At 37.6% G+C, this 21,399-nt stretch overlaps 1 protein-coding gene across 1 annotated transcript in view; it reads right to left on the bottom strand.

Annotated features, from left to right (window-relative positions):
* Positions 1-21,399, bottom strand: part of YWHAQ (tyrosine 3-monooxygenase/tryptophan 5-monooxygenase activation protein theta) — a 42,864-nt gene that overhangs the window by 3,701 nt on the left and 17,764 nt on the right. The window contains exons 3-4 of the mRNA XM_046662576.1: positions 7,949-8,072; positions 32-195 (exon numbers count right to left, since the gene is read on the bottom strand). Coding sequence (XP_046518532.1) covers positions 32-195; positions 7,949-8,072 — 288 coding nt within the window. The remainder of the gene's footprint in view (positions 1-31; positions 196-7,948; positions 8,073-21,399) is intronic.

Raw genomic sequence — 21,399 nt, 5'->3', positions numbered from 1 at the left:
TAAGGATGGTAATTCTGGGCACACATCTTACCGTTTTAGCCAGTGTGCAGGCAAGCTCTGGGTTATTAAGGATCTCATAGTAAAATACAGAAAAGTTAAGAGCCAGCCCCAGGCGGATTGGGTGTGTGGGTTGCATCTCTTTCTTGCTTATATCAAAAGCTTCTTGGTAAGCTCCTTGGGAATTATCTATCGTTTCTGTGAAGGGAAAAAATGAAACAGAAAAGCATGATGCTGAAAATAATCCTCTAGTATACAGCACAATAACACCTTTAACATATGATATTAGCTCTTGGTAGAACAGAGTTTTCTCTGCAGCTTTCTTTCAAAACCATAGTAGCAAACCAAAAACCATTATCTTGTAGTGGAAATTTAAAAACTAGTTTATAATGTTCCTTACTTATAATCAGCTTAATAAAAAACCATGAGATAGTATATAAGACTTTCCCATCTCTAGGACTAAAACAATTTTCTTGTTTCATGTCCTTTAATTTTATTACTCGGAAATGCAGCAATTAAAAAAAATTTGGCTGATATATGTCAATAATATCTCAATGAAGGATGGGAAAACAATTTGGCTGTAACACCCCTTCCCAAAATAATGTAGTCACTTTACAAAGATCATCACCACCAAAACCTCTATTCTTGTGACTTCTTTGTTGAAACAATACCGATCCTTGGTATTAAGACATATTAAGTGAAAAGCAACATAAAAGCGCCAATATATAGAACAAAATCTGCTGACCAGAGTTTGATTACTGGCCTAAAAAAAATGCCATTTTCCTGAAAAGAATGTTTAGGAAGTATTACCATCACTAATTTGATTATATCCATTCTTTGACATTTTCTGAATGAGGCCACTGGCCCATTACAGCTATAGAAATTCTGACCTAACAGAAATTAAGTCATCCCTGTACGACCTGAATGTGTGCATTTTCCTTTTCTGAAACGGCACGTTTATTGATCCAGACATGGCTGGTGCAGCCCTCACATACTAAGGCGCTCTGGCTGTGTGGCACATATGGAAGCACTACAGCGAGTAGTAGCAAGTGTCTCAGCTCTTAGGCTGTACTCACAGACTATCTAGACATCCCAGACTATTGAAGTATTCTAGGAATGAGACTAGAAAACGCCAGTGGGCCAGAAAGGTTAAGTCAGACCAATGGGGGAGCTACATCCCAATATCCCCAACATTCCTTTGACTTGATGGTGTTTAAATGTTCAGTTCTATGCAAGTATTTGTCATGTTCAATTTTGCTTGTTTTTATGGCAACAGAAATTACACATCAGTAATACAGTAAGTTTAGTATACAGATTTCTTACAGAAGAGCATAACAATTCTCTCTTTATATCTTCAACTACACTGCTATTTGGGATGGTAAAACTGTCTCACTTACGGTTAGCAACAATGGGGGTAGGAGACCATAGTAACTATTTATGCAAGTATGCTTTTTGGATGGGGCAAAATTAAGAACAAAATAATAAACTTACCGGAAAAAAATAAGGAGTTAAGCGATACTTCTACCTAGAACTTGCTTGATAAATTTGGTAGCAGGCACATACACAAAATTTGATAGGATCTATATTATACTCAGCTACCAAGGCTCCAGGAAATAATTCACTGCTAATAAATGTACTTTGATCTTTTAACAATCAAGTTCAGCAACTCAGCTACTCTTTTCCCTCATGTTTTCTATGACAAATTATATACTAGCAATAATATTCTCATTTCACTTCTCCTCAGAAATTTGGTGATATATAATTAGTAGTTAATGTTATGATCCTCCAAAATAGTTAACAAATTAATGTCAGAAAAAGTACAACATTCTGTTTCTATATTCTTTTTGAGTTTTATAAGTTTAACATTTTTATTGTAAAAATAACAGTAACAAAAACCCCAGAAAATGCAGAAAAGAAAATGATAATCTTATTATATTAATAGAATCACCATTCACTTCTTAGCGTTTCCTCACATTTTTTTCCATTGTAGTCACATTGGTTTATAACATTATATAAATTTCAGGTGCACATCATTGTATTTCGATTTCTGTGTAGATCACAGCATGTTCGCCACCCAAAGACTAGTTACCATCCATCACCACACACGTGTGCCTAGTCACCCCTTTCACCTTCCTCCCTCCCCGCTTCCCCTCCAGTAACCACCAAGCTAATCTGTTGCTATGTGTTTGTTTCTTGTTCTTATCTTCTATTTATGAGTGAGATCATACGGTATTTTACTTTCTCCCTTTGACTTATTTCACTTAGCATAATACCCTCAAGGTCCATCCATGTTGTCGCAAAGGGCAACAGTTCATCTTTTTTTTTTTTTAATGGCTGAGTAGTATTCCATTGTGTATATACACTACATCTTATTTATCCATTGGTCCCTTGATGCACACCTAGGTTGCTTCCAAGTCTTGGCTATTGTGAATAACGCTGCAATGGACATAGGGGTGCATATACCTTTATGCATTAGTGTGTTTGTGTTCTTTGGAATAGCTTTCCATTTCTTTGTCTCCAATTTCCTTCAACAATGTTTCACAGCTCTCAGTGTACAGATCTTTCACGTCTGGCTAAATTCATTCCTAGGTATTTTATTCTTTTTGTTGTAACTGTAAATGGGATTGCAATTTTTTTCCCCCTGCAGAGTTTTGTTTTGTTTTTTAAAGATTGGTACCTGTGCTAACAACTGTTGCCAATCTTTTTTCCTTTTTCCCTGCTTTTTTTCCTCCCCAAATTCCCCCAGTACATAGTTGTATATTTTAGTTGTGGGTCCTTCCAGTTGTAGCATGTGGGATGCCACCTCAACGTGACCTGATGAGCGGTGCCATGTCTGTGCCCAGGATCTGAACCAGAAAAACCCTGAGCTGCCAAAGCAGAGCCCACAAACTTAAAAACTCGGCCATGGGGCCAGCCCCCCTAAAGAGTTTTTAAATTTATTTTTAAAAGTTTTGCTGGGAAACATTCACCCTGAGCTAACATCTGTTGCCAATATCCCTCTCTCTTTTCTTTTTTTAGCTCCCCAAAGCCACAGTACATAGTTGTAAGTCCTTCTGGTTGTTCTATGTGAGCCACTGTCACAGCATGGCTACTGACAGACCAGTAGTGTGATTCCATGCCTGGGAACCAAGCCTAGGGTGCTGAAGCAGAACATGCAGAGCTTTAACCACCAGGCCATCAGGGCTGGCTCTCAGGCATTGTATTCTTAATTTCTCTTTCTGCTACTTCATTGTTAGTGTACAGAAATACAACTGGTTTTTATATGTTGATTTTGTATCCTGCAACTTTACCGTATTCATTTATTATTTCTGAAAGTTTTCTGGTGGATTCTTTCAGGTTTTCTATATATAAAATCATGTTATCTGCAAATAGTGACAGTTTCACTTCTTTCTTTCCAATGTGGATACCTTTTTTTTCCCCCTTTTTTGAGGACGATTAGCCCTGAGCTATTATCTGCTGCCAATCCTCCTCTTTTTTGCTGTGGAAGACTGGCCCTGAGCTAACATCTGTGCCCATCTTCCTCTACTTTATATGTGGGATGCCTGCCACAGCATGGCTTGATAAGCGGTGCATAGGTCTGCACCTGGGATCCAAACTAGTGAACCCTGGGCCACCGAAGTGGAATGTGCGAACCTAACTGAGGTACCACCAGGCTGGCCCCCTGGATTCCTTTTATTTCTTTATTTTGTCTGACTGCTCTGGCTAGGACTGCCAATACTATGTTAAGTAAGAGTGGCGAAAGCACACATCCTTGCCTGGTTCCTGTTCTTAGAGTGACAGCTTTTGGTTTTTCTCCAGTGAGAATGATATTAGCTGTGGGTTTGTCATATATGGCCTTTATTACGTTGAGGTACTTTCCTTCATTGTATTCAGAGTTTTTATCATAAATGGATGCTGTATCTTGTCAAATTCTTTCTCTGCATCTATTGAGAGGATCATGTGATTTTTATTCTTCATTTTGTTAATGTGGTGCATCACGTTGATTGATTTGCAGATATTGAACCATCTCTGCAATAAATCCCACATGAAAAAAAAAAATCCCACTTGACCATGGTGTATGATCTTTTTAACATATTGTATTTGATTTGCTAGTATTTTGTTTGGAATTTTGCATTGACGTTCATCAGTGATATTGGCCTGTAATTTTCTTTTTCTGTGTTGTCCTCATCTGGTTTTGGTATCAGGGTAATGTCCTTGTAGAATGAGTTAGGAAGCTTCCCCTCCTCTTCAATTTTCTGGAAGAGTCTGAGAAGGATAGGTATTAAGTCTTCTTTGAATGTTTGGTAGAACTCACCAGGGAAGCCATCTGGTCCTGGACTTTTATTTTTGGGGAGGTTTTTGATTACTGTTTCAATCTCCTTACTGGTGATTGGTCTATTCAAATTCTCTACCATTTCTTGATTCAGTTTTGGAAGGTTGTATGATTCTAAGAATTTATGCATTTCTTCTAGATAGCCAATTGGTTCGTTTACAGGTTTTCATAGTATTCTCTTATAATCTTGTATTTCTGAGGTGTCTGTTGTGAGTTCTCCTGTTTCATTTCTGACTTATTTGAGCCTTCTCTTTTTCATATTGGTGAGTCCAGCTAAAGGTTTGTCCATTTTGTTTATCTTCTTAAAGAACCAGCTCTCAGTTTCATTGATTTTTTAAAATTGTTTTTAGTCTCTATTTCATTTATTTCTGCTCTGATTTTTATTATTTCCTTCCTTCTACTGATTTGGGGCTTTGTTTGTTCTTCTTTTTCCAGTTCCTTTAGGTGCACTGTTAGATTGTTTGAGATTTTTCTTGTTTATTGAGGTAGGCCTGTACTGCTATAAACTTTCCTCTTAGAACTGCTTTTGCTGTATCCCATAAATTTTGGCACGTCGTATTTTCATTTTCACTTATCTCCAGGTATATTTTGATTTCTCCTTTAATTTCTTCATTGACTTAATTGTTGTTCAGTAGCATTTTGTTTAATCTCCAAATATTTGTGGCTCTTCCAATTGTCTTCCTGTAGTTGAGTTCTAGTTTCATACTATTGTGGTCAGAAAAGATGCTTGGTATTACTTCAATCTTCTTAAATGTATTGAGTTGTTTTGTGTCCTAATACGTGATCTATCCTGGAGAATGTTTCAAGGGAATTAAAAAAGAACGTGTATCCTGCAGTTTTTGAATGGGATGCTCTGTATACATCTACTAAGTTCATCTGGTCTAATGTGTAATTTAAAGCCAATGTTTCCTTATCAGTCTTCATTTTGGATGATCTATCCATTGGTATAAGTGGAATGTTTAAGTCCCCTACTATTATTGTGTTGCTGTTTCTCCTTTTTATGCCTGTTAATAATTATATATTTAGGTGCTCCTATGTTGGATGCATAGATAACAAGTGTTATAGCATATCCTCTTGTTGCACTGTTTCCTTTATCATGATGTAGTGCCCTTCTTTGTCTTGTTACAGTTTCTGTTTTAAACTCTATTTTGTCCGATATAAATAAAGTCCAGCTTTCTTTTCATTGCCATTTTCATGGAGTATCTTCTTCCATCCCTTCACTTTCAATTTCTGAGTGTCTTTAGGTCTGAAGTGTGTCTCTTGTATGCAGCCTATCTATGGATCTTGTTGCTTTATTCAATCAGCCACCCTATGTCTTGATTGGAGCATTTAGTCCATTGACATTTAAAGTAGCTATTGTTAACTATGTACTTATTACCATTAAAAAACAATTTTTTTTCCCTCCCCAAGTCCTCAGTACATAGCTGTATATTTTAGTTGTAAGTCGTTCTAGTTCTATGTGAGCTGCCGCCACAGCATGCCTACTGACAGATGAGTAGTGTAGTTCCATGCCCGGGAACTGAACCCCAGCTGCTGAAGCACAGTGCACCAAACTTTAACCACTAAACCATCAGGGCTGGCTCTGTTACTTTTTTAATGCATGTTTTAGCAGTTGTTCTCTGTTCCTTTCCTCTTTTCTTGCTTTCTTCCCTTGTGTTTTGATGGCTTTCTTGAGCATTATACTTGGGTTCCTTTCTCTTAATTTTTTTTGTGTATTTATTATAGGTTTCTGGTTTGTGACTACCACAAGGTTCATACTCAATCACCTACATAAACAGGAATCTACATTAAGGTGATGGTCTCTTCCAGTTTGACCTCTTGCTAAAAGCTCTCCTCTTTTACTCTCCTCCTCCTACACTTTTTGTTTTTGATTATTAACCTCTTTGTTGTGCATGTGTATCTGTTAACCTCTTATCATGGAAATAGGTGATTTTAGTACTTTTGTCTTATGCCCTTCCAATTAAGCTTCACAGGTATTTGATCTGCTACCTTTACTGTATATTTGCCATTACCAGTGATTTGTTTTCTTGTTGTCTTTTTTGATAATTTTCTTATTCCTATTTGTGGTCGTTTCTTTTCCACTTAAATAAGTCCATTTAGCATTTGTAAGGCTGGTTTCTTGGTGATAAACTCCTTTAGTTTTTTGCTTGTCTGGAAAATTCTTTCTTTTTCCATTTTGTATGATAACCTTGCCAAGTAGAGTATTCCAGGCTCAGGTTTCCTTTGCATGTAACTTGTTGCCTTTCTCTTCTGGCTTTTAGAATTCTCTCTTTAATGTGTCTTGGTATGGGCCTCTTTGGGTTTATCTTGTTTGGTGCTCTCTTTGCTTCCTGTATCTGGATGTCTGTTTCCTTCCTTAGGTTAGGAAAGTTTTCAGCTATTTCTTCAAATAGATTCTCTTTATCTCTCTCATCTCCTTCTGGGACACCTATAACATGGATGTTAGTGTACTTGATGTTGTCCCAGAGCTCCTTTAGACTGTTCTCGTTCTTTTTAATTCTTTTCTCTTTTATGTATTGAGCTTGGGTGATTTCCTCTAGTCTTTCGCCCAGCTCACTGATCCGTTCTTCTATATCCTTTACTCTGCTACTGAGCCCCTCTAGTGAATTTTTCATTTCCATTACTGTATTCTTCATTTCTTTTTCTTTTTTTGGTGAGCAAGATTGGCCCTGAGCTAACATCTATTGCCAATCTTCCTCTATTTTGTATGTGGGAGTCCACCACAGCATGGCTTGATGAGCAGTGTATAGCTCCACACCTGGGATCCAAACCTGTGAACCCCAGGCTGCCAAAGTGCAACACGTGAACTTAACCACTATGCCACCAGGCTGGCCCCTATTCTTTTTTGTTTTTTTTTTAAGAGTTTATTTATTTTTTTTCCTTTTTCTCCCCAAAGCCCCCCAGTACATAGTTGTATATTCTTCGTTGTGGGTCCTTCTGGTTGTGGCATGTGGGATGCTGCCTCAGCGTGGTTTGATGAGCAGTGCCATATCCACGCCCAGGATTCGAATCAACAAAACACTGGGCCGCCTGCAGCAGAGCGCGTGAACTTAACCACTCGGCCACGGGGCCAGCCCCCCTATTCTTCATTTCTGATTGGTTCTTTTTTACATTTTCCAATTCTCTGTTGAAGTTCTCACTGAATTCATCCATTCTTCTCCCAAGATCAGTGAGGACCCTTACGACCATTAGTTCGTACGCTTTATCAGGTACTGCTTCTATACTCTATTTGTAATTTCCAGTTAAGTTAAATTTCAAGGTATAATGACACTACCGGCCATGTGACACAACAGAATCACTCAAAGTATATGCAAAGAACTCGGGGGCTAAAAATATGGTGAACCAGATTCTAAAGCATAAAAGATGGTTTTATGTTTTTAAATATCATCTTATCAGAATATAATCAGAGAGTTTATGAGGTTAATTTTTTTAAGGGGCACATAATATAAATTCATGACCATATTTTCAGTTTTGAGAACATAAGGTAACATTATTAGTTTTCTTTATACAGAGATTTCAAGATGTTTTTTAAAATTATAAAGGGCTTAGAAGCTACACAGAGACTACCATCATAGTGTCCCATTTATCCTCCCTTCCTTTTTTATATTTTAGTTTTACTCATAAACCAAATGTACTTACGTTTTCGATCATCACCACATGCAACTTCAGCAAGGTACCGGAAGTAATCTCCCTTCATTTTCAGATAGAAGACCTTACTTTCCGGATTAGTTGCATTGGCTATTAAATATTTATCCAACAATTCCTGAAAGAAATAAGATAAAACAGTAGGCACTAATAAACATCTATTTCATTACAGACAAGAGCTCACAATGACATACACTTGAATCATTAACTACACAGTAACTCTACACTGTACCACCCAGGATTTGAAGCATGGGCTGAGAGCAGGGTTCAGGTGTTTGCCATTAGCTGACTGCTTTGGCTCATAGCAAGTCATAGTTTCTAATGATAAAGCTAGATTACACCAAACACTAATTAGAAAGAGCCTGTCTGTTCACTCATCCATTCATTCATTCATTAAGCATTTCCTGATACTTGCCAGGTGCCAGGCACTGCATTTGACCAGCGTGGATATAAGACAACATAAGATAAGGTCCTTGCCCTCAAAGAGCTCACAGTCTAACAACAAAGAGGTAAGAACACCTTAAATAGTACACCAGGCATTAAGAGATATAGGAATAAGGGGCTATGGAAGCATAGAGAGGGAGTATCTGGCTCTGCTGGAGGTGGCCGCTGGTTAGACAGGCTTCCTTGGGGAAGGGATATTTACTTGTCTAGAGGGAATAATAGACATGCAGCAGTTAGAAAACAAGGATGTGCAATCATTTTAGGGAGAGGAAACAAAATGTTTAACGTATCAAGAATGAAGAACAGTATAATCACAGAACCAGTAAATCACCATGGCCCAGAGCAGGGCTACTTGGTGTCCTCCACCGATCAGGGCCCATCCAAAACAAGGAAAGGTACAGGGATGGAAAGTAAGAGTCTAGAAACTTATACTGATGGTCGTGTCTACTGAACACTTGTATTTAAAAAAATTAGGTTAGTGGGGCTGGCCCGGTGGCCGAGTGGTTAAGTTCGCGCACTCCGCTGCAGGCGGCCCAGTGTTTCATTGGTTCGAATCCTGGGTGCGAACATGGCACTGCTCATCAAACCACGCTGAGGCAGCATCCCACGTGCCACAACTAGAAGGACCCACAACGAAGAATATACAACTATGTACTGGGGGGCTTTGGGGAGAAAAAGGAAAAAATAAAAAATAAAAAATAAAATAAATAAAAAAAATAATTAGGTTAGTATTTAAGTATATGCTTTACCCCCCATTTCATACAAAGAAACAGACTCTTGATCCAATGAGCTAGTGCTTCTCAAACTGAGGTATTTGTACAAGGTGTGCTCACAGTACAAAAAGTCACAAAAAACGTGCTGGCTCCGTGGCTGAGTAGTTCAAGTTCTGTGCACTCTGCTTTGGCAGCCCTGGGCTTGCGGGTTCAGGTCCCAGGCATGGACCTACTCCACTCAACAGCCGTGCTGTGGAGGCATCCCACATACAAAGTAGAGGGAGAGTGGCACAGATGTTAGCTCAGGGACAATTTTCCTCAAGCAAAACAAAAAGGTCACAAAAGACAAAATGACATCTTTTTGGACTATCCATTTTATTTAATGCTAAGTAATTTTAAAAGATTTTTGAATTAAAAAATATTACAGAGTAGGGGCCAGCCCACTGGCGCAGCAGTTAAGTGTGCACGTTCCATTTCAGCAGCCCGGGATTTGCCAGTTCAGATCCCAGGTGAAGACATGGCACCACTTGTCAAGCCATGCTGTGATAGGCGTCCCACATATAAAGTAGAGGAAGATAGGCACGGATGTTAGCTCATGGCCAGTCTTCCTCAGCAAAAAGAGGAGGATAGGCAGCAGATGTTGGCTCAGGGCTGATCTTCCTCAAAGAAAAAAAAATTAAGAGTAGAAAAAAATTCTCATAGAAATTTTAAGATACTAATACCTACACCTCATAGGTTTGATTTGGGAGTAAAAACAATAAATAGACATAAAAGCATAAAAGAGTGTCACATGTTAAGTACTGAGTAAATATTAGAGATAATTAGCCAGCCAGGTGTTCCCACTCTTCCGCCTACGTGCAAGTTTGAGAACCACCAATACAAGCAAAGTGAAACTAGTGAAAAACTTTAAGCAAGAACAGACATGATTATGTTTGCATTTTGGAAAACCAGCCACAGATATCATCAGTTAATGTTATATAAAAATGCTAACTATGATATAAAATCGGGAAGTTTGGAGAATAACCTAGTAAGACTTTTAAATTCACATCACTATATTATTGAAGAAATAAAAGGTTGCTTACAGGTAAGAAAAAGTTTAGAAAATGCAGCTCTAACTCAAGAACTTCGTTGTTCATCTGATTCAAAATGGCCTAAACAAAATGCAAGGATTATATCTAAAGTTGTTTTAAAGGAAATAACCAGAAAAACATTTAAAATGCTTTAAATCCTTAAATTTAATTTTTTTAAGTGTTTACGTTAAAAAAAAATTTTTAAGTGCCTGAAGCTCAAGGCAAGTTACACTGAATATTATAGTAAAATGAGATAACAAAGCCCCAGCAGTCCACACATTATAAAAGAGCACGTATCAAAACTGTGGCTTAAATCTGCAAAGTTGCTGGGCCAGGAATGCAGGAACAGATGTCACTAAGGGCCACACCCAAACACTAAAAGTAAATGTAAACACCAATGCTGCTTCCACATCACCATTCTCTTAGGTGGAAAAATAACTGAAGGATCAGATTGTAGTAATTTTCCTGCTTAACATCACCAATACAGTTTTAAGTTACTAAAACGAACCCGAGAAACTCTTTCCCAGAATCTTAGAAAATTGTACTATTTTAACTTTCTCCTCTTAGTACCACTTTTATATATATCATGGACGACTTTTAAGTTAAAAACTATTTTTCTATGGAACACCTGAACTTAAGGTTTTCTGGGGGGATGGGGAGGGCACAACAGTGAGACAGCCACACAAAAGTTCACTGGTTTCTAAATCTCAAACTGACTCATAGTCATCACTATCTTTTTTAAAGAAAATTCAGAGTGGATTCTGAGTAGCAGTAGTATCAAACAATGCAAACATAGTCTTTACACTGAGGGAACCACCACCTCTGCCTGCACCCATACAAAGGAACTGTAATGTAATGTCAAATGAACCACCTCTCACTTTTCTTGTCCTCCCAGTGAGTCAGTCAGTTCAGATGAGATCCCACAGAGGATCTCTGAAAAGTGCCATCTCTGTTAAAGACATTATTTACAGTCTCAAAAAAAGCTACCCGGTACATTTAAGACCTAGAACTTTGTGACTAAATGTGGTAGAAGTGTGGTAGCAGAAGCTGAGAAAAGTCTGGCTAGAAGGAGGTGGTGGGGTGAGGAGGGAAATGGGATTCTACACTAACTCCGCCTTAGTCACTCGAGCTGCAGGTGGGCGTGCTCACAAGGACTGTCTTACTGGCACGCTGGCCTTCCAAGGAGTCGGAAAGCTGCTAACTAATGCTACTGCATTAGTAACTACACAGCCACTGAGGAGCTAACTGTAAACTTTTCTTTTCCAAAATTATTAACTTTGATTACTAGTTTGCATACAGCCATTACGTACGATTTACAGTGTTGGCTTTTATAAAGTGACTTGTGCATTACTTCCATCCTGGAGTTTCAGCCAGGTATCATGGTTCTTTGTCAGATGCCACTAGCTCTCTGTGAAGGAAACAACAGGTACAGAATAATTCTGTCTTTCTACATGCTATCAGTAGTAGATGCATATTTTAGCTCAATTAAAAGACAATGGATTTAAGCTATACAGCCTAGGTGCACAATGTCTTGCAAAAAAATTTTACATTATATATATAAAAAACTCAATACAGATCAGACAGAAAAAACCAAAATGACAACTGGCTCCCTGAATAAGAAAATCTTTCCAAATAAGGTCACTGGAGAGAGGAAGGGAATTAACTGAACTATTTATATAGAGTTAAAAGCTCCCCCATTAATTTCTTCTGTACATTATTCTTGTCAATTAAGCAAGAGATCCCCTTTGTAACTCTTTAACCAGCAAATTTTACGATCCTGGGAAGCTTGGAGAGTTAAGACTGGGGTTTCCCTCCAGCACTGACAGTGTTACTTGACTGAGGGGTAGAATGCAAGCAGTGCATTCTTTTTTGAGAATCTGAGAGATCTGTGAAGAAGTCAGTGTACTTACCACCTAAAATTATAAGATGAGCTAGTAATTGAGGGCATCCTAGACCAAAGAAACTCAAATATGAGCAAAATCAGAGGAGAGAATAAAGTTATTGTACAGGTCACTTTAGGAGATGCTAAAGGATCTTAGAATAAACTTAATCTCAGAAAAACAGGATGGGAATAATAAAGAGGATTATATCACAAAAGCTGTACAGAACCATGTAACAAATGAAATTGTCAAGAAATAATATTGACGTTAAGTTTAGTATAGTTTAACTATTTTTCCTCAACCCCATGTCTTAGAGAAAAGGTGGGAAGAACAGAAGCCCAATGCTAATCCTATCTCTAGGAGTGAATTATTTTTGCATATAATAATTCTACTATCACTTCAACAGCTTTTCCAAAACAATTCATTTGGTTTCAGTGGTAATATTTCATGGCATTCAACAAACTAAAATAGTATTTTTATCAAATTTATTTATAAGTGACTTCTGTTTTACAGACAAAATAAGCTGCTTTTGTCCTTAATTATACAGCTTATTTTTTATATACAAAAGTGATTTATTTAAGAGAGCAGGTAACTGATGAAGAGCCTTAAAATACAAGCAAAATAACCAACAGGAAGTAAAAAATGTTCTAAGGATTTTCAATTTCCTCTCTATCAGCTTCCTGAAATTTACTAATAAAACATTATTAACATATTCAGTCTCTAGGGTACATATACTAGTCACTATCCATTTATTTTTATCAGTTTAATCGGTACATATTACCAAGAAAGATTACACTATTCAAATGTTCAATATGTGCCAAGTCCCATTCTAAGGATTTTATTTGTATTATTTACACATAAAAAAATCCATTTTGACAATTTTACAACGGAATAAAATCACAATGGAGTCAAAAACTTGTCCAAACTCATACAGTTAATTAAACGGAGCCAGAATTTTAAACCAGAGCTAGCATTTCTAAGTATTATCTTATATATACGTAAAAAAAAAGATTAATATATATCCTAAAATGGAGCATACCTAAGAGAGATAATGGGCTTAAGTTAGACATTTACTTCAATTAGTTAAAAAAAAAAAACCCAAAGAATTAATATTATAAAGGGCAATATTATTATCTAACAACTGGAACATTTATCTAATGGTAAGAGCTAACATACCAACTTAAAGTATTATACATAGCACAAAGAACCACTGACATTATATGTAAGAAGAATAAAGCCTCTAGACAATACCTGTCTCTTCATTATATTGGTTACTCAAAGAGACTGAAATCAAAGTAAAACTCAAGACTCAAGAAGGAAGTAATATTTTATCCAGAAAGAAATTATATGCACATAACCACCCCAACTGACGTGGGCTGAGAGGACCTTTCAGCGCCTATATGTGACAGATTGGAATTATAGGATGAGTCCAAGAGAGAGGAGGATAAGGGACAGAGTAACTTTGGGTTATTTCAGAATGTGTGACTTCAGATTCTTATTTGTCAAACTGACTTTTGTGATTAGCTCTACATCTTGTGGCAAGTCACAGCTTCTCCAATCTGTTTCTGTAACTATACAATAAGAGTATTATGATCTAATGGCCTTTTACTCTCAGAAATTACCAATCTGAGTATACCGGCTGGGGTTAAATCTCATAAAGGATTTGCTGCCTTAACCAAGGGGGGAATGAATCACCTATGATGTGATCTGAGTTGATCATACATCGCACATCATCAATTCATCTATGGAAATATTTTCTACCATTGATAAAATGAATACTTTGAATAGTTAATTGTCCTTTCATTATTTTAAAATATTACTGATTTAGAATGTTAGGACAGAATTCAAGAATGGTAAATCCTGAACCCCTACTCTGGTGCCCAATTTAAAAACTGAACTAAGGAATAAAATAAAAATTTTCAGAGAGATGGAGGCCAATGACCAGTGTGACTGATCCCACAGGCTGTGTGATTTAGCTGACATCACATGACAGACGAGATCAGTCAGAGCTCAGATTAAAGTCTCAAAGCCCATTCAGATCTGACTTCCGTTTTTATGCTCAAGGTTAAAACTCTGCACTTAAACCTATACCAAATTTCAAACCCCTACAAACTTTTAACAGTGAAGTGTACCGGAGGAGTAGAGTGACCATATGTCCTAGTTTGCGAGGATAGTTCCAGTTTAAGCCTGCTGTCCCAGTATAATTATTAATGCTATCTCTTTCATTCTTAGAAGTCTCTCACTTTGGAAGATATATAATCATCCTGCAGAGAAGGCTTTAATCATAATTCAGAGTATTATTTCAATACTTAAAAGATAAGGAATTAAACTTCTTGCCCTATTATTTAATGTTCATATAAAAGGTATTAAAACTTTTAGGCACACTCTGAGAACTAAAGGTGATGCAATATATTACTGAGAGAATTCTTTCTTTACGCAAAAGTCACCTATGTGTCAAATGAACACATATTAATTCAGACAACCGGTTGTAAATATTAACCTCGTCAATGCCAAAAAAAGAAATCAAGGCAACTTTACTAATAATACTGAACTTTTACTTTTTTAATACCTGTGCTGCCCCTCCTCTCCTACTCAACTGTCCTTTAAGATAAATTACCCCTTTTATAACTAATATTTTATGCCTCCTTAACTATCCTAAAATGAAATTAGCAGGTAATAATACAGCTACACACAATTTAAAAATATGTATTAATGTCCTAATTAAGATATAATAATAATAGTCTCCCCATTCTGTTCTCTCACAATAATAGTCTCCCCATTCTGTTCTCTCACTGTTTCACTCCTTCAAGCAAATTTTTTTTTTTTTTTTTTTGGAAAAGTCATTACCTCCTACTGATAGCTCCAATTCAAATTCAAGAGCACAGGAATCTTCCTTTCTTAATTACATCTTCTCTTCACAAACAATAAGACTCTCATTTCCATTAAAATAATAGGCAATACAGGTACATCATATAAAATTAGAAAGTGAAAACAGTTTCTCCCCCTTCCCTGGGTCCTCAGGCATCCAGTTCTTCCCGTCCCTCAAGGCAACCATCATTACTAGTTTCTTGTACATCCTTCCAGATCCTTTCTACACACATTGTTCTACACCTTGCTTTTTCCATGTAACAATCCCTGAGATCATTCCACACCCATATACGTGTAACTGCCTTGTTCTATATCCAACACTGCACAGTACTCCACTGCAGAGGCATGCTTACTTCAAGTTTCCTCTGAGGAACATTTAGTTGCTTCAAATCTTTGGATATTTCCAATAACGTACCAAATGTACACATGATCCTTAGGATAAATTGTTAAACTGTCCTCCCTGGGGGCAATTTCACTTTACATTCTTGTTAGTAATGTAGGAGCATTCCTGTTTCTCAACATCTTTCTGAACCCAGGGTTATCATCAAAATTGTTTTTATTTCTTTCAATCTAATAAGTGAAAAATATCTTACTATAATTTTGTTTGCAGTTTTCTAACTTGCATATAATAAATGAAGTTGAACATCTGCATGTCCTTTTTTTTTGTTTCTTCTTCTTCTCCTCCCCAAACCCTCCCAGTACAGAGTTGTATATTTTAGTTGTGAATGCCTCTGATTGTGCTATGAGGGATGCCACCTCAGCATGGCAGGACAAGCGGTGCCATATCTGTGCCTGGGATCTGGACTGGTGAAACCCCAGGCCGCCAAAGCAGAGTGCGTGAACTTAACCACTTGGCCATGGGGTCAGCCCTGTCTATGTCCTTTTCTATTAACAGTGTTGGTATCCTTTGCCATTTTCCTAATAAGTTTTTTCCTCACTGATTTGTAGAAACTCTTTATTGTGAATGATATTAGTTCATTTTCCAGATGTATCTCATACCAACTTCATGTACTTAAAGATTCTGTCTGGCAATAAAATTGTATTAATTAATATTTCTCTATTAAATCAGATGTAATATTACCACCACTTCTGACCAATGAGAAACATGAATTCCATTTTAACACAAACAAAATACATGAACAGAAGACTTGTAATTGAAGTACAAGTCTGAATGTGTGTTTAGCGTATTGTTTACCTGGCCATATGAAATACTAACGCATTCTAAATGTTACCTGAATAGCAGTAAATTAGATTAAAATATACACGTGCGCGTGCACACATACCCCTCACTCACTCTTAGGATGGAGTACTTAAGAAATTTATGACTCATCATCTTAAAGTAGATGGGTAGAAACATGACTTTCTGGTTCTGACAATACAGTGAGACTCAGAAGACTTTTCCTTCTTCTAAAAATAATCAAAACGTTAAACAGAATTAGGTAAAATAGAAGAAAAAAATACAGCAGAGCTCCAAAGGAAGGAAGGGAGATATAGAAAGGAAGATGAAACAAAGGCAAAAAGTGGAAGTTTACAACACACAATGACAGTGGTGTTCAGCAGGTAGGGGCCCTAGAGAAACCTTGGTCTACTATTGCTGCAAGGATCAAGAAAGCTATTTTCCAGAGGAAGATGGGCCCAGATGTTAGCTCAGGGCTAATCTTCAAAAAAAAAAAAAAGAAAGAAAGAAAGAAAGAGTGTCTTTCTTTGGGGGCTGGCCCCGTGGCTGAGTGGTTAAGTTCGCACGCTCCACTTCAGCAGCCCAGGGTTTCCCTGGTTCGGATCCTGGGAGTGGACATGGCACCGCTCATCAAGCCACGCTGAAGCAGCATCCCACATGACACAACTAGAAAGACCCACAACTAAAAAGATACAACTATGTACTGGGGGGCTTTGGGGAGAAAAAGGAAAAATAAAATCTTTTCTAAAAAAAAAGAAAGCTATTTTCTGGGCTTTTGCGGGGGCCAAGGGGGGAGGCGCGGGATGGGTAGGGGTGAGTGTAGTCTCCCATGAAAAACTAAAACCCAAATCTATGCTCTGTGCAGGCGCTATTCAACTTTTATTTCATACATGATATGTGAATCCACAAGCTAAAAATGTGTGTAAAAATGGGCCAAAGCTTATATGCCCAGCAGAAACAAATCATCAAAACTACTGTGTAAAGACATTTCTACAATCCAAGGGACACACAAGTTCCCTAGAAAAAGCTACATTTTTGTTAAAAATAACAAAACTAATTCAAGGGACAGATCCATCACAATGAGGGATCAGCAAACCAACAGGATGGTTAGCATCCAAGAACTTAAAAAATAAAACTGTGTAACAAAACATAAAATATGTTGAAAATGATTAGAGAATCTTTTCAAGATATATATTTTAATATTTATGGATTAAATAGATGATGCCCAGGACTGGCTTCAAATTAATGGTGTGTGTGTCTGGTAGGGATATAAATAAAACAAAATTCATAATTGCTGAGGCTGGGTGATGAGTACATAGGGGATTTTATTGTAAAATTCTCTTTATTTTTGTGTAAGTTTGAAATTTTTCTTGATTAAAATAACCAGAGATTTTTTAAAAAAAAGGGAGGAGGCAGACAGAAGCCAGGGTAAAGAATAGGACACAAAGAATTAAGAAAAGACAGCTTGAAGTTGGAAAGAGAGGGGGAAGACTTCAAAAAAAAAAAAAAAGAAAAAAAAAGAGAGAGAAAATATGCAACAGGAATTCCCAGAGGAAGAGAATAAAAAGAATGAGGAAGAGATGTTATCAAGAGATAACAGCTGAGACTCTCCCAGTAATATCATAAAGATAATAATCTTCAGAGTGGAGAGGCACACTAAATCTCAAGCTAGATAAAATAAAAATAAATTCATACCTAGACCATCATGGTAAAATTGGAGAATGCCAAAGACAACAAAATTCTTAAAAGCAACCAGAGAAATGACATGTTACCTATAAAGGAAGAAACAACAATATGACTGACAGTTAATTTTTCATCAGAAAACAACCAAGTATCTTCGAAATACTGAGAAAAACAACTGTCAGCTAGAATTTCATAACCAATTAAAAGTACTATACAAAAGCAGGTGCAAAATAAAGACATGGAAAGACAAAGACAGAAGGTCCTAATCAGATCTTTACTGAAAGAACCTTTTTGGAGTGGTCAGGAAGAAGTAATGGAATAAAAGAGAAGTCATTAATTAGAATAATTACAGAAACTAAAACACTGAGTAACTGAAAAATTCCTGGTCATGACTGTGAAGAGTTTCCACTCTCCCAAAACTGTAAAAATGCAGAATTTTTACAAGATGCCGAGTAACAATACATGTTTGCAGAGGATAGTATTTCAGATTATTTAGAACAAAAGTTCCTTCATATTAAGTATGTGCAAAGGATTGAGTTGGCTATTAAAGGAAATGTGTTTCCCAAACTCTTTTAGAAGACTGTTTAAATTTTTAAAGATAGTTACATTTTTTTTTTTAATCCAACAAATGTTTTCCTTTAAGAGTACACTTTCTAAAATCTGACAATGATGATAATCTGTTACCAGGAAGAAATGTTTAATTAAAATAATCTAGGATCTCAAATATTTCAATAGCCCACTATCCATTTTAAGGTAAGTGACAAGATGTGGGTTCATTTGAGATATTTACTTACAGGCATGACTTTAACCAAGAACTACACGCTAATGACTCACAAATCTGCCCCTTAGCTAGTTGGGCAAACAACTTTTACAGCTTTGTACCTTAGTTTCATCTTTAGAATGGAATTAATGACAATCCCTACTTCACAACGTTGTTGTGAAGATTAAATGAATTAATATAGGGGCTGGCCCAGTGGCGCAGCAGTCAAGTTTGCATGTTCCGCTTTGGTGGCCCAGGGTTCGCCGGTTCAGATCCTGGGGGCGGACATGGCACCACTTGGCAAGCCATGCTGCAGCAGGCATCCCACATATAAAGTAGAGGAAGATGGGTACGGATGTTAGTTCAGGGCCAGTCTTCCTCAGCAAAAAGAGGAGGATTGGCAGCAGATGTTAGCTCAGGGTTAATCGTCCTCAGAGAAAAAAAAAAAAAGAGTTAACATAGCTTACTTAAGAATATGTTAAGAATACGGCTTGGTATATAAACCTCAACCACCATGTACCACCACACAAATCCTTCCCTTAACCATAAGATCAAGTGCTCCCATATGTATGTGTAGGTGTGAGTGTGTGTACACGTGTATATATAGACATTTGGATGGGCCGTTGTGACTTTAAGCTTTACTCACTTAAAAAATACTAAATTTGCCTTCCTAACACAATCTACTGTTGATTCTCCTCCCCTACACAATTATCTGTCTTAAGAAAAGCAATCAGTTGCCCTAGTTAGAAACCTGGGTGTCATCCTAATGCTTCTTTGGCCTCCCTCCCCTGTTGTCTCACATTTAGTCCCCCAAGCCTCTGGACTGAACATCTCCCTGCTCTTAACTATAAACCACTGAAGGAGAAGACTTTATCTTGTCTAAATTTGATATACATTCATTTGTATAGCAAATTAGTAAGAATGCAAAACTTGACTACAATCTGACAGTATACAACAAATATACCTTAAAAATAAGGATGAGTCAATCATAAAAAAACAGCGAGAGGCATGGAAACAGAAAAGAGACAGACACCAAAGGAAAAGAATTCAATATTTAGTCTAGGGGAGTGTGAATCACAATCAACCCTCTGAGAAATCTTTGCCCTACTGTGGAGATTATGGCCGGTAAACATTTCAGCAGCCATTCAATTTCTCTTGTCAGGACGCCACATTTACTAAGCAACTTCCTGATTATGACTTGATTCCTATGTGAGTCTGTCTGTCTGCTGAATGAGAACATACTGGTCACGCCAACACAAGTATTTCAATCTTTGTGCTAATTATTCCTCACTATAAACGAATAAACTAATCTGCCTGGTTTTATACACCAGTCACATGAACTTGATGATGACAGATCTAGCCCTGAAAGATGGCTCCACCCTGGAGTGTTTGAGTCCACGAGACCTAAGGCCATACTATAAACGATAGTAAACTCACAGAGGTAATGCAACCCCTCCTACCACCTACCCCTACTCCCGACTTCTCTGTAGCATTACATGGCTGAGTATACTTAGACATTTTGAAATATGACTGCTAGACCTTAACATGCCCTAAACAGAAATAAATTTATTTCCAAGCCTGTTTCTATATTTATATTCCTTACTTCTACTAATTATTCCACAATCCTCCCACCTCCTAGCCACCCAGCCCCATCAGCACTACCTTTGACTTTTCACTCTCCACTTCCCATCCTACCCTCAGCTGTCAAGCCCTATTGATTTCACCTCTGTAACAGTATTTTGAGCCATCTTCTCAGTCTCATTCCTATTTCTATTACCCTAGTTAATCATATCATATCATTTCACCTCAACTAATCCAATAACCTAACAATCTACCAGGTTTTAGGATTCTTCTTTCTCTAATCCATTTTATATCCTGCTGCCAGATTAACCTTAAATTCCATTCTGGACATGTTAATCCCCTGCTCAAAAATCCCAATGGCCTGTTAAATAAACTTAAAACTGAACACTCACAGTCCTCCAGGATCATGTGCTAACCTAAAGCTTCCAACTAATGTAAATGGTAAACAGATACGGATCCCCTGGCCATAACAGCCACAGGGGGAAGCTGGGGGAGAAATCCTTTTTCTGCAGTGTGCCATTCAAATACAGTTATTCTCTGTGTGCCATAACACAAAAGGAGTTGGAAAGCACTGTCCTTTAACTGACTGACATTCAACCTTATTTCTATTATTACCATTCCTGCACTAGCAGGAGCGCATGGAACAACAATGAGGTGCCTCCCAAATACTTGAAAGTGGCACTCTGAGAAGCAAAACATACAGCCATTCATCACGTGAGATGCTGGGAACTGGGGGTAAAGTGAAAAAGCAACCCTGATAGTATCTCCAGCACTATTAAGAGAAGAGGCTTGTACTTGAGTCCACGAATGCTGTCTTCCAACAGTGAGGTACCAATACTGAGGCTGGACACAGTAGTACTGGAGTAACCAGTCATTAAGATCATTCAACTAGGGGGCCAGCCCGGTGGCACAGTGGTTAAGTTTGCATGTTCCGCTTCTTGGCGGCCCGGGGTTTGCCGGTTCAGATCCCGAGCGCAGACATGGCACTACTTGGTGAAAGCCATGCTGTGGTAGGCGTCCCACGTATGAAGCAGAGGAAGATGGGCACGGATGTTAGCTCAGGGCCAGTTTTCCTCAGCAAAAAGAGGAGGACCGGCAGTAGTTAGCTCAGGGTTAAACTTCCTCAAAAAAAAAAAAAAAAAAAAATCACCCAACTACTGTCTCTTGTTAATTTCTTTTCTCAAAGATTAGTCCTGAGCTAACATTGCCAATCCTCCTTTTCGCTGAGGAAGACTGGCCCTGAGCTAACATCCGTGCCCATCTTCCTCT

The sequence above is a fragment of the Equus quagga genome, chromosome 5 (assembly GCF_021613505.1).
Source record: "Equus quagga isolate Etosha38 chromosome 5, UCLA_HA_Equagga_1.0, whole genome shotgun sequence".
NCBI lineage: Eukaryota > Metazoa > Chordata > Mammalia > Perissodactyla > Equidae > Equus > Equus quagga.
The sequence above is the reverse complement of the archived record's forward strand: the minus strand, read 5'-3'. Positions and strand labels throughout refer to the sequence as shown.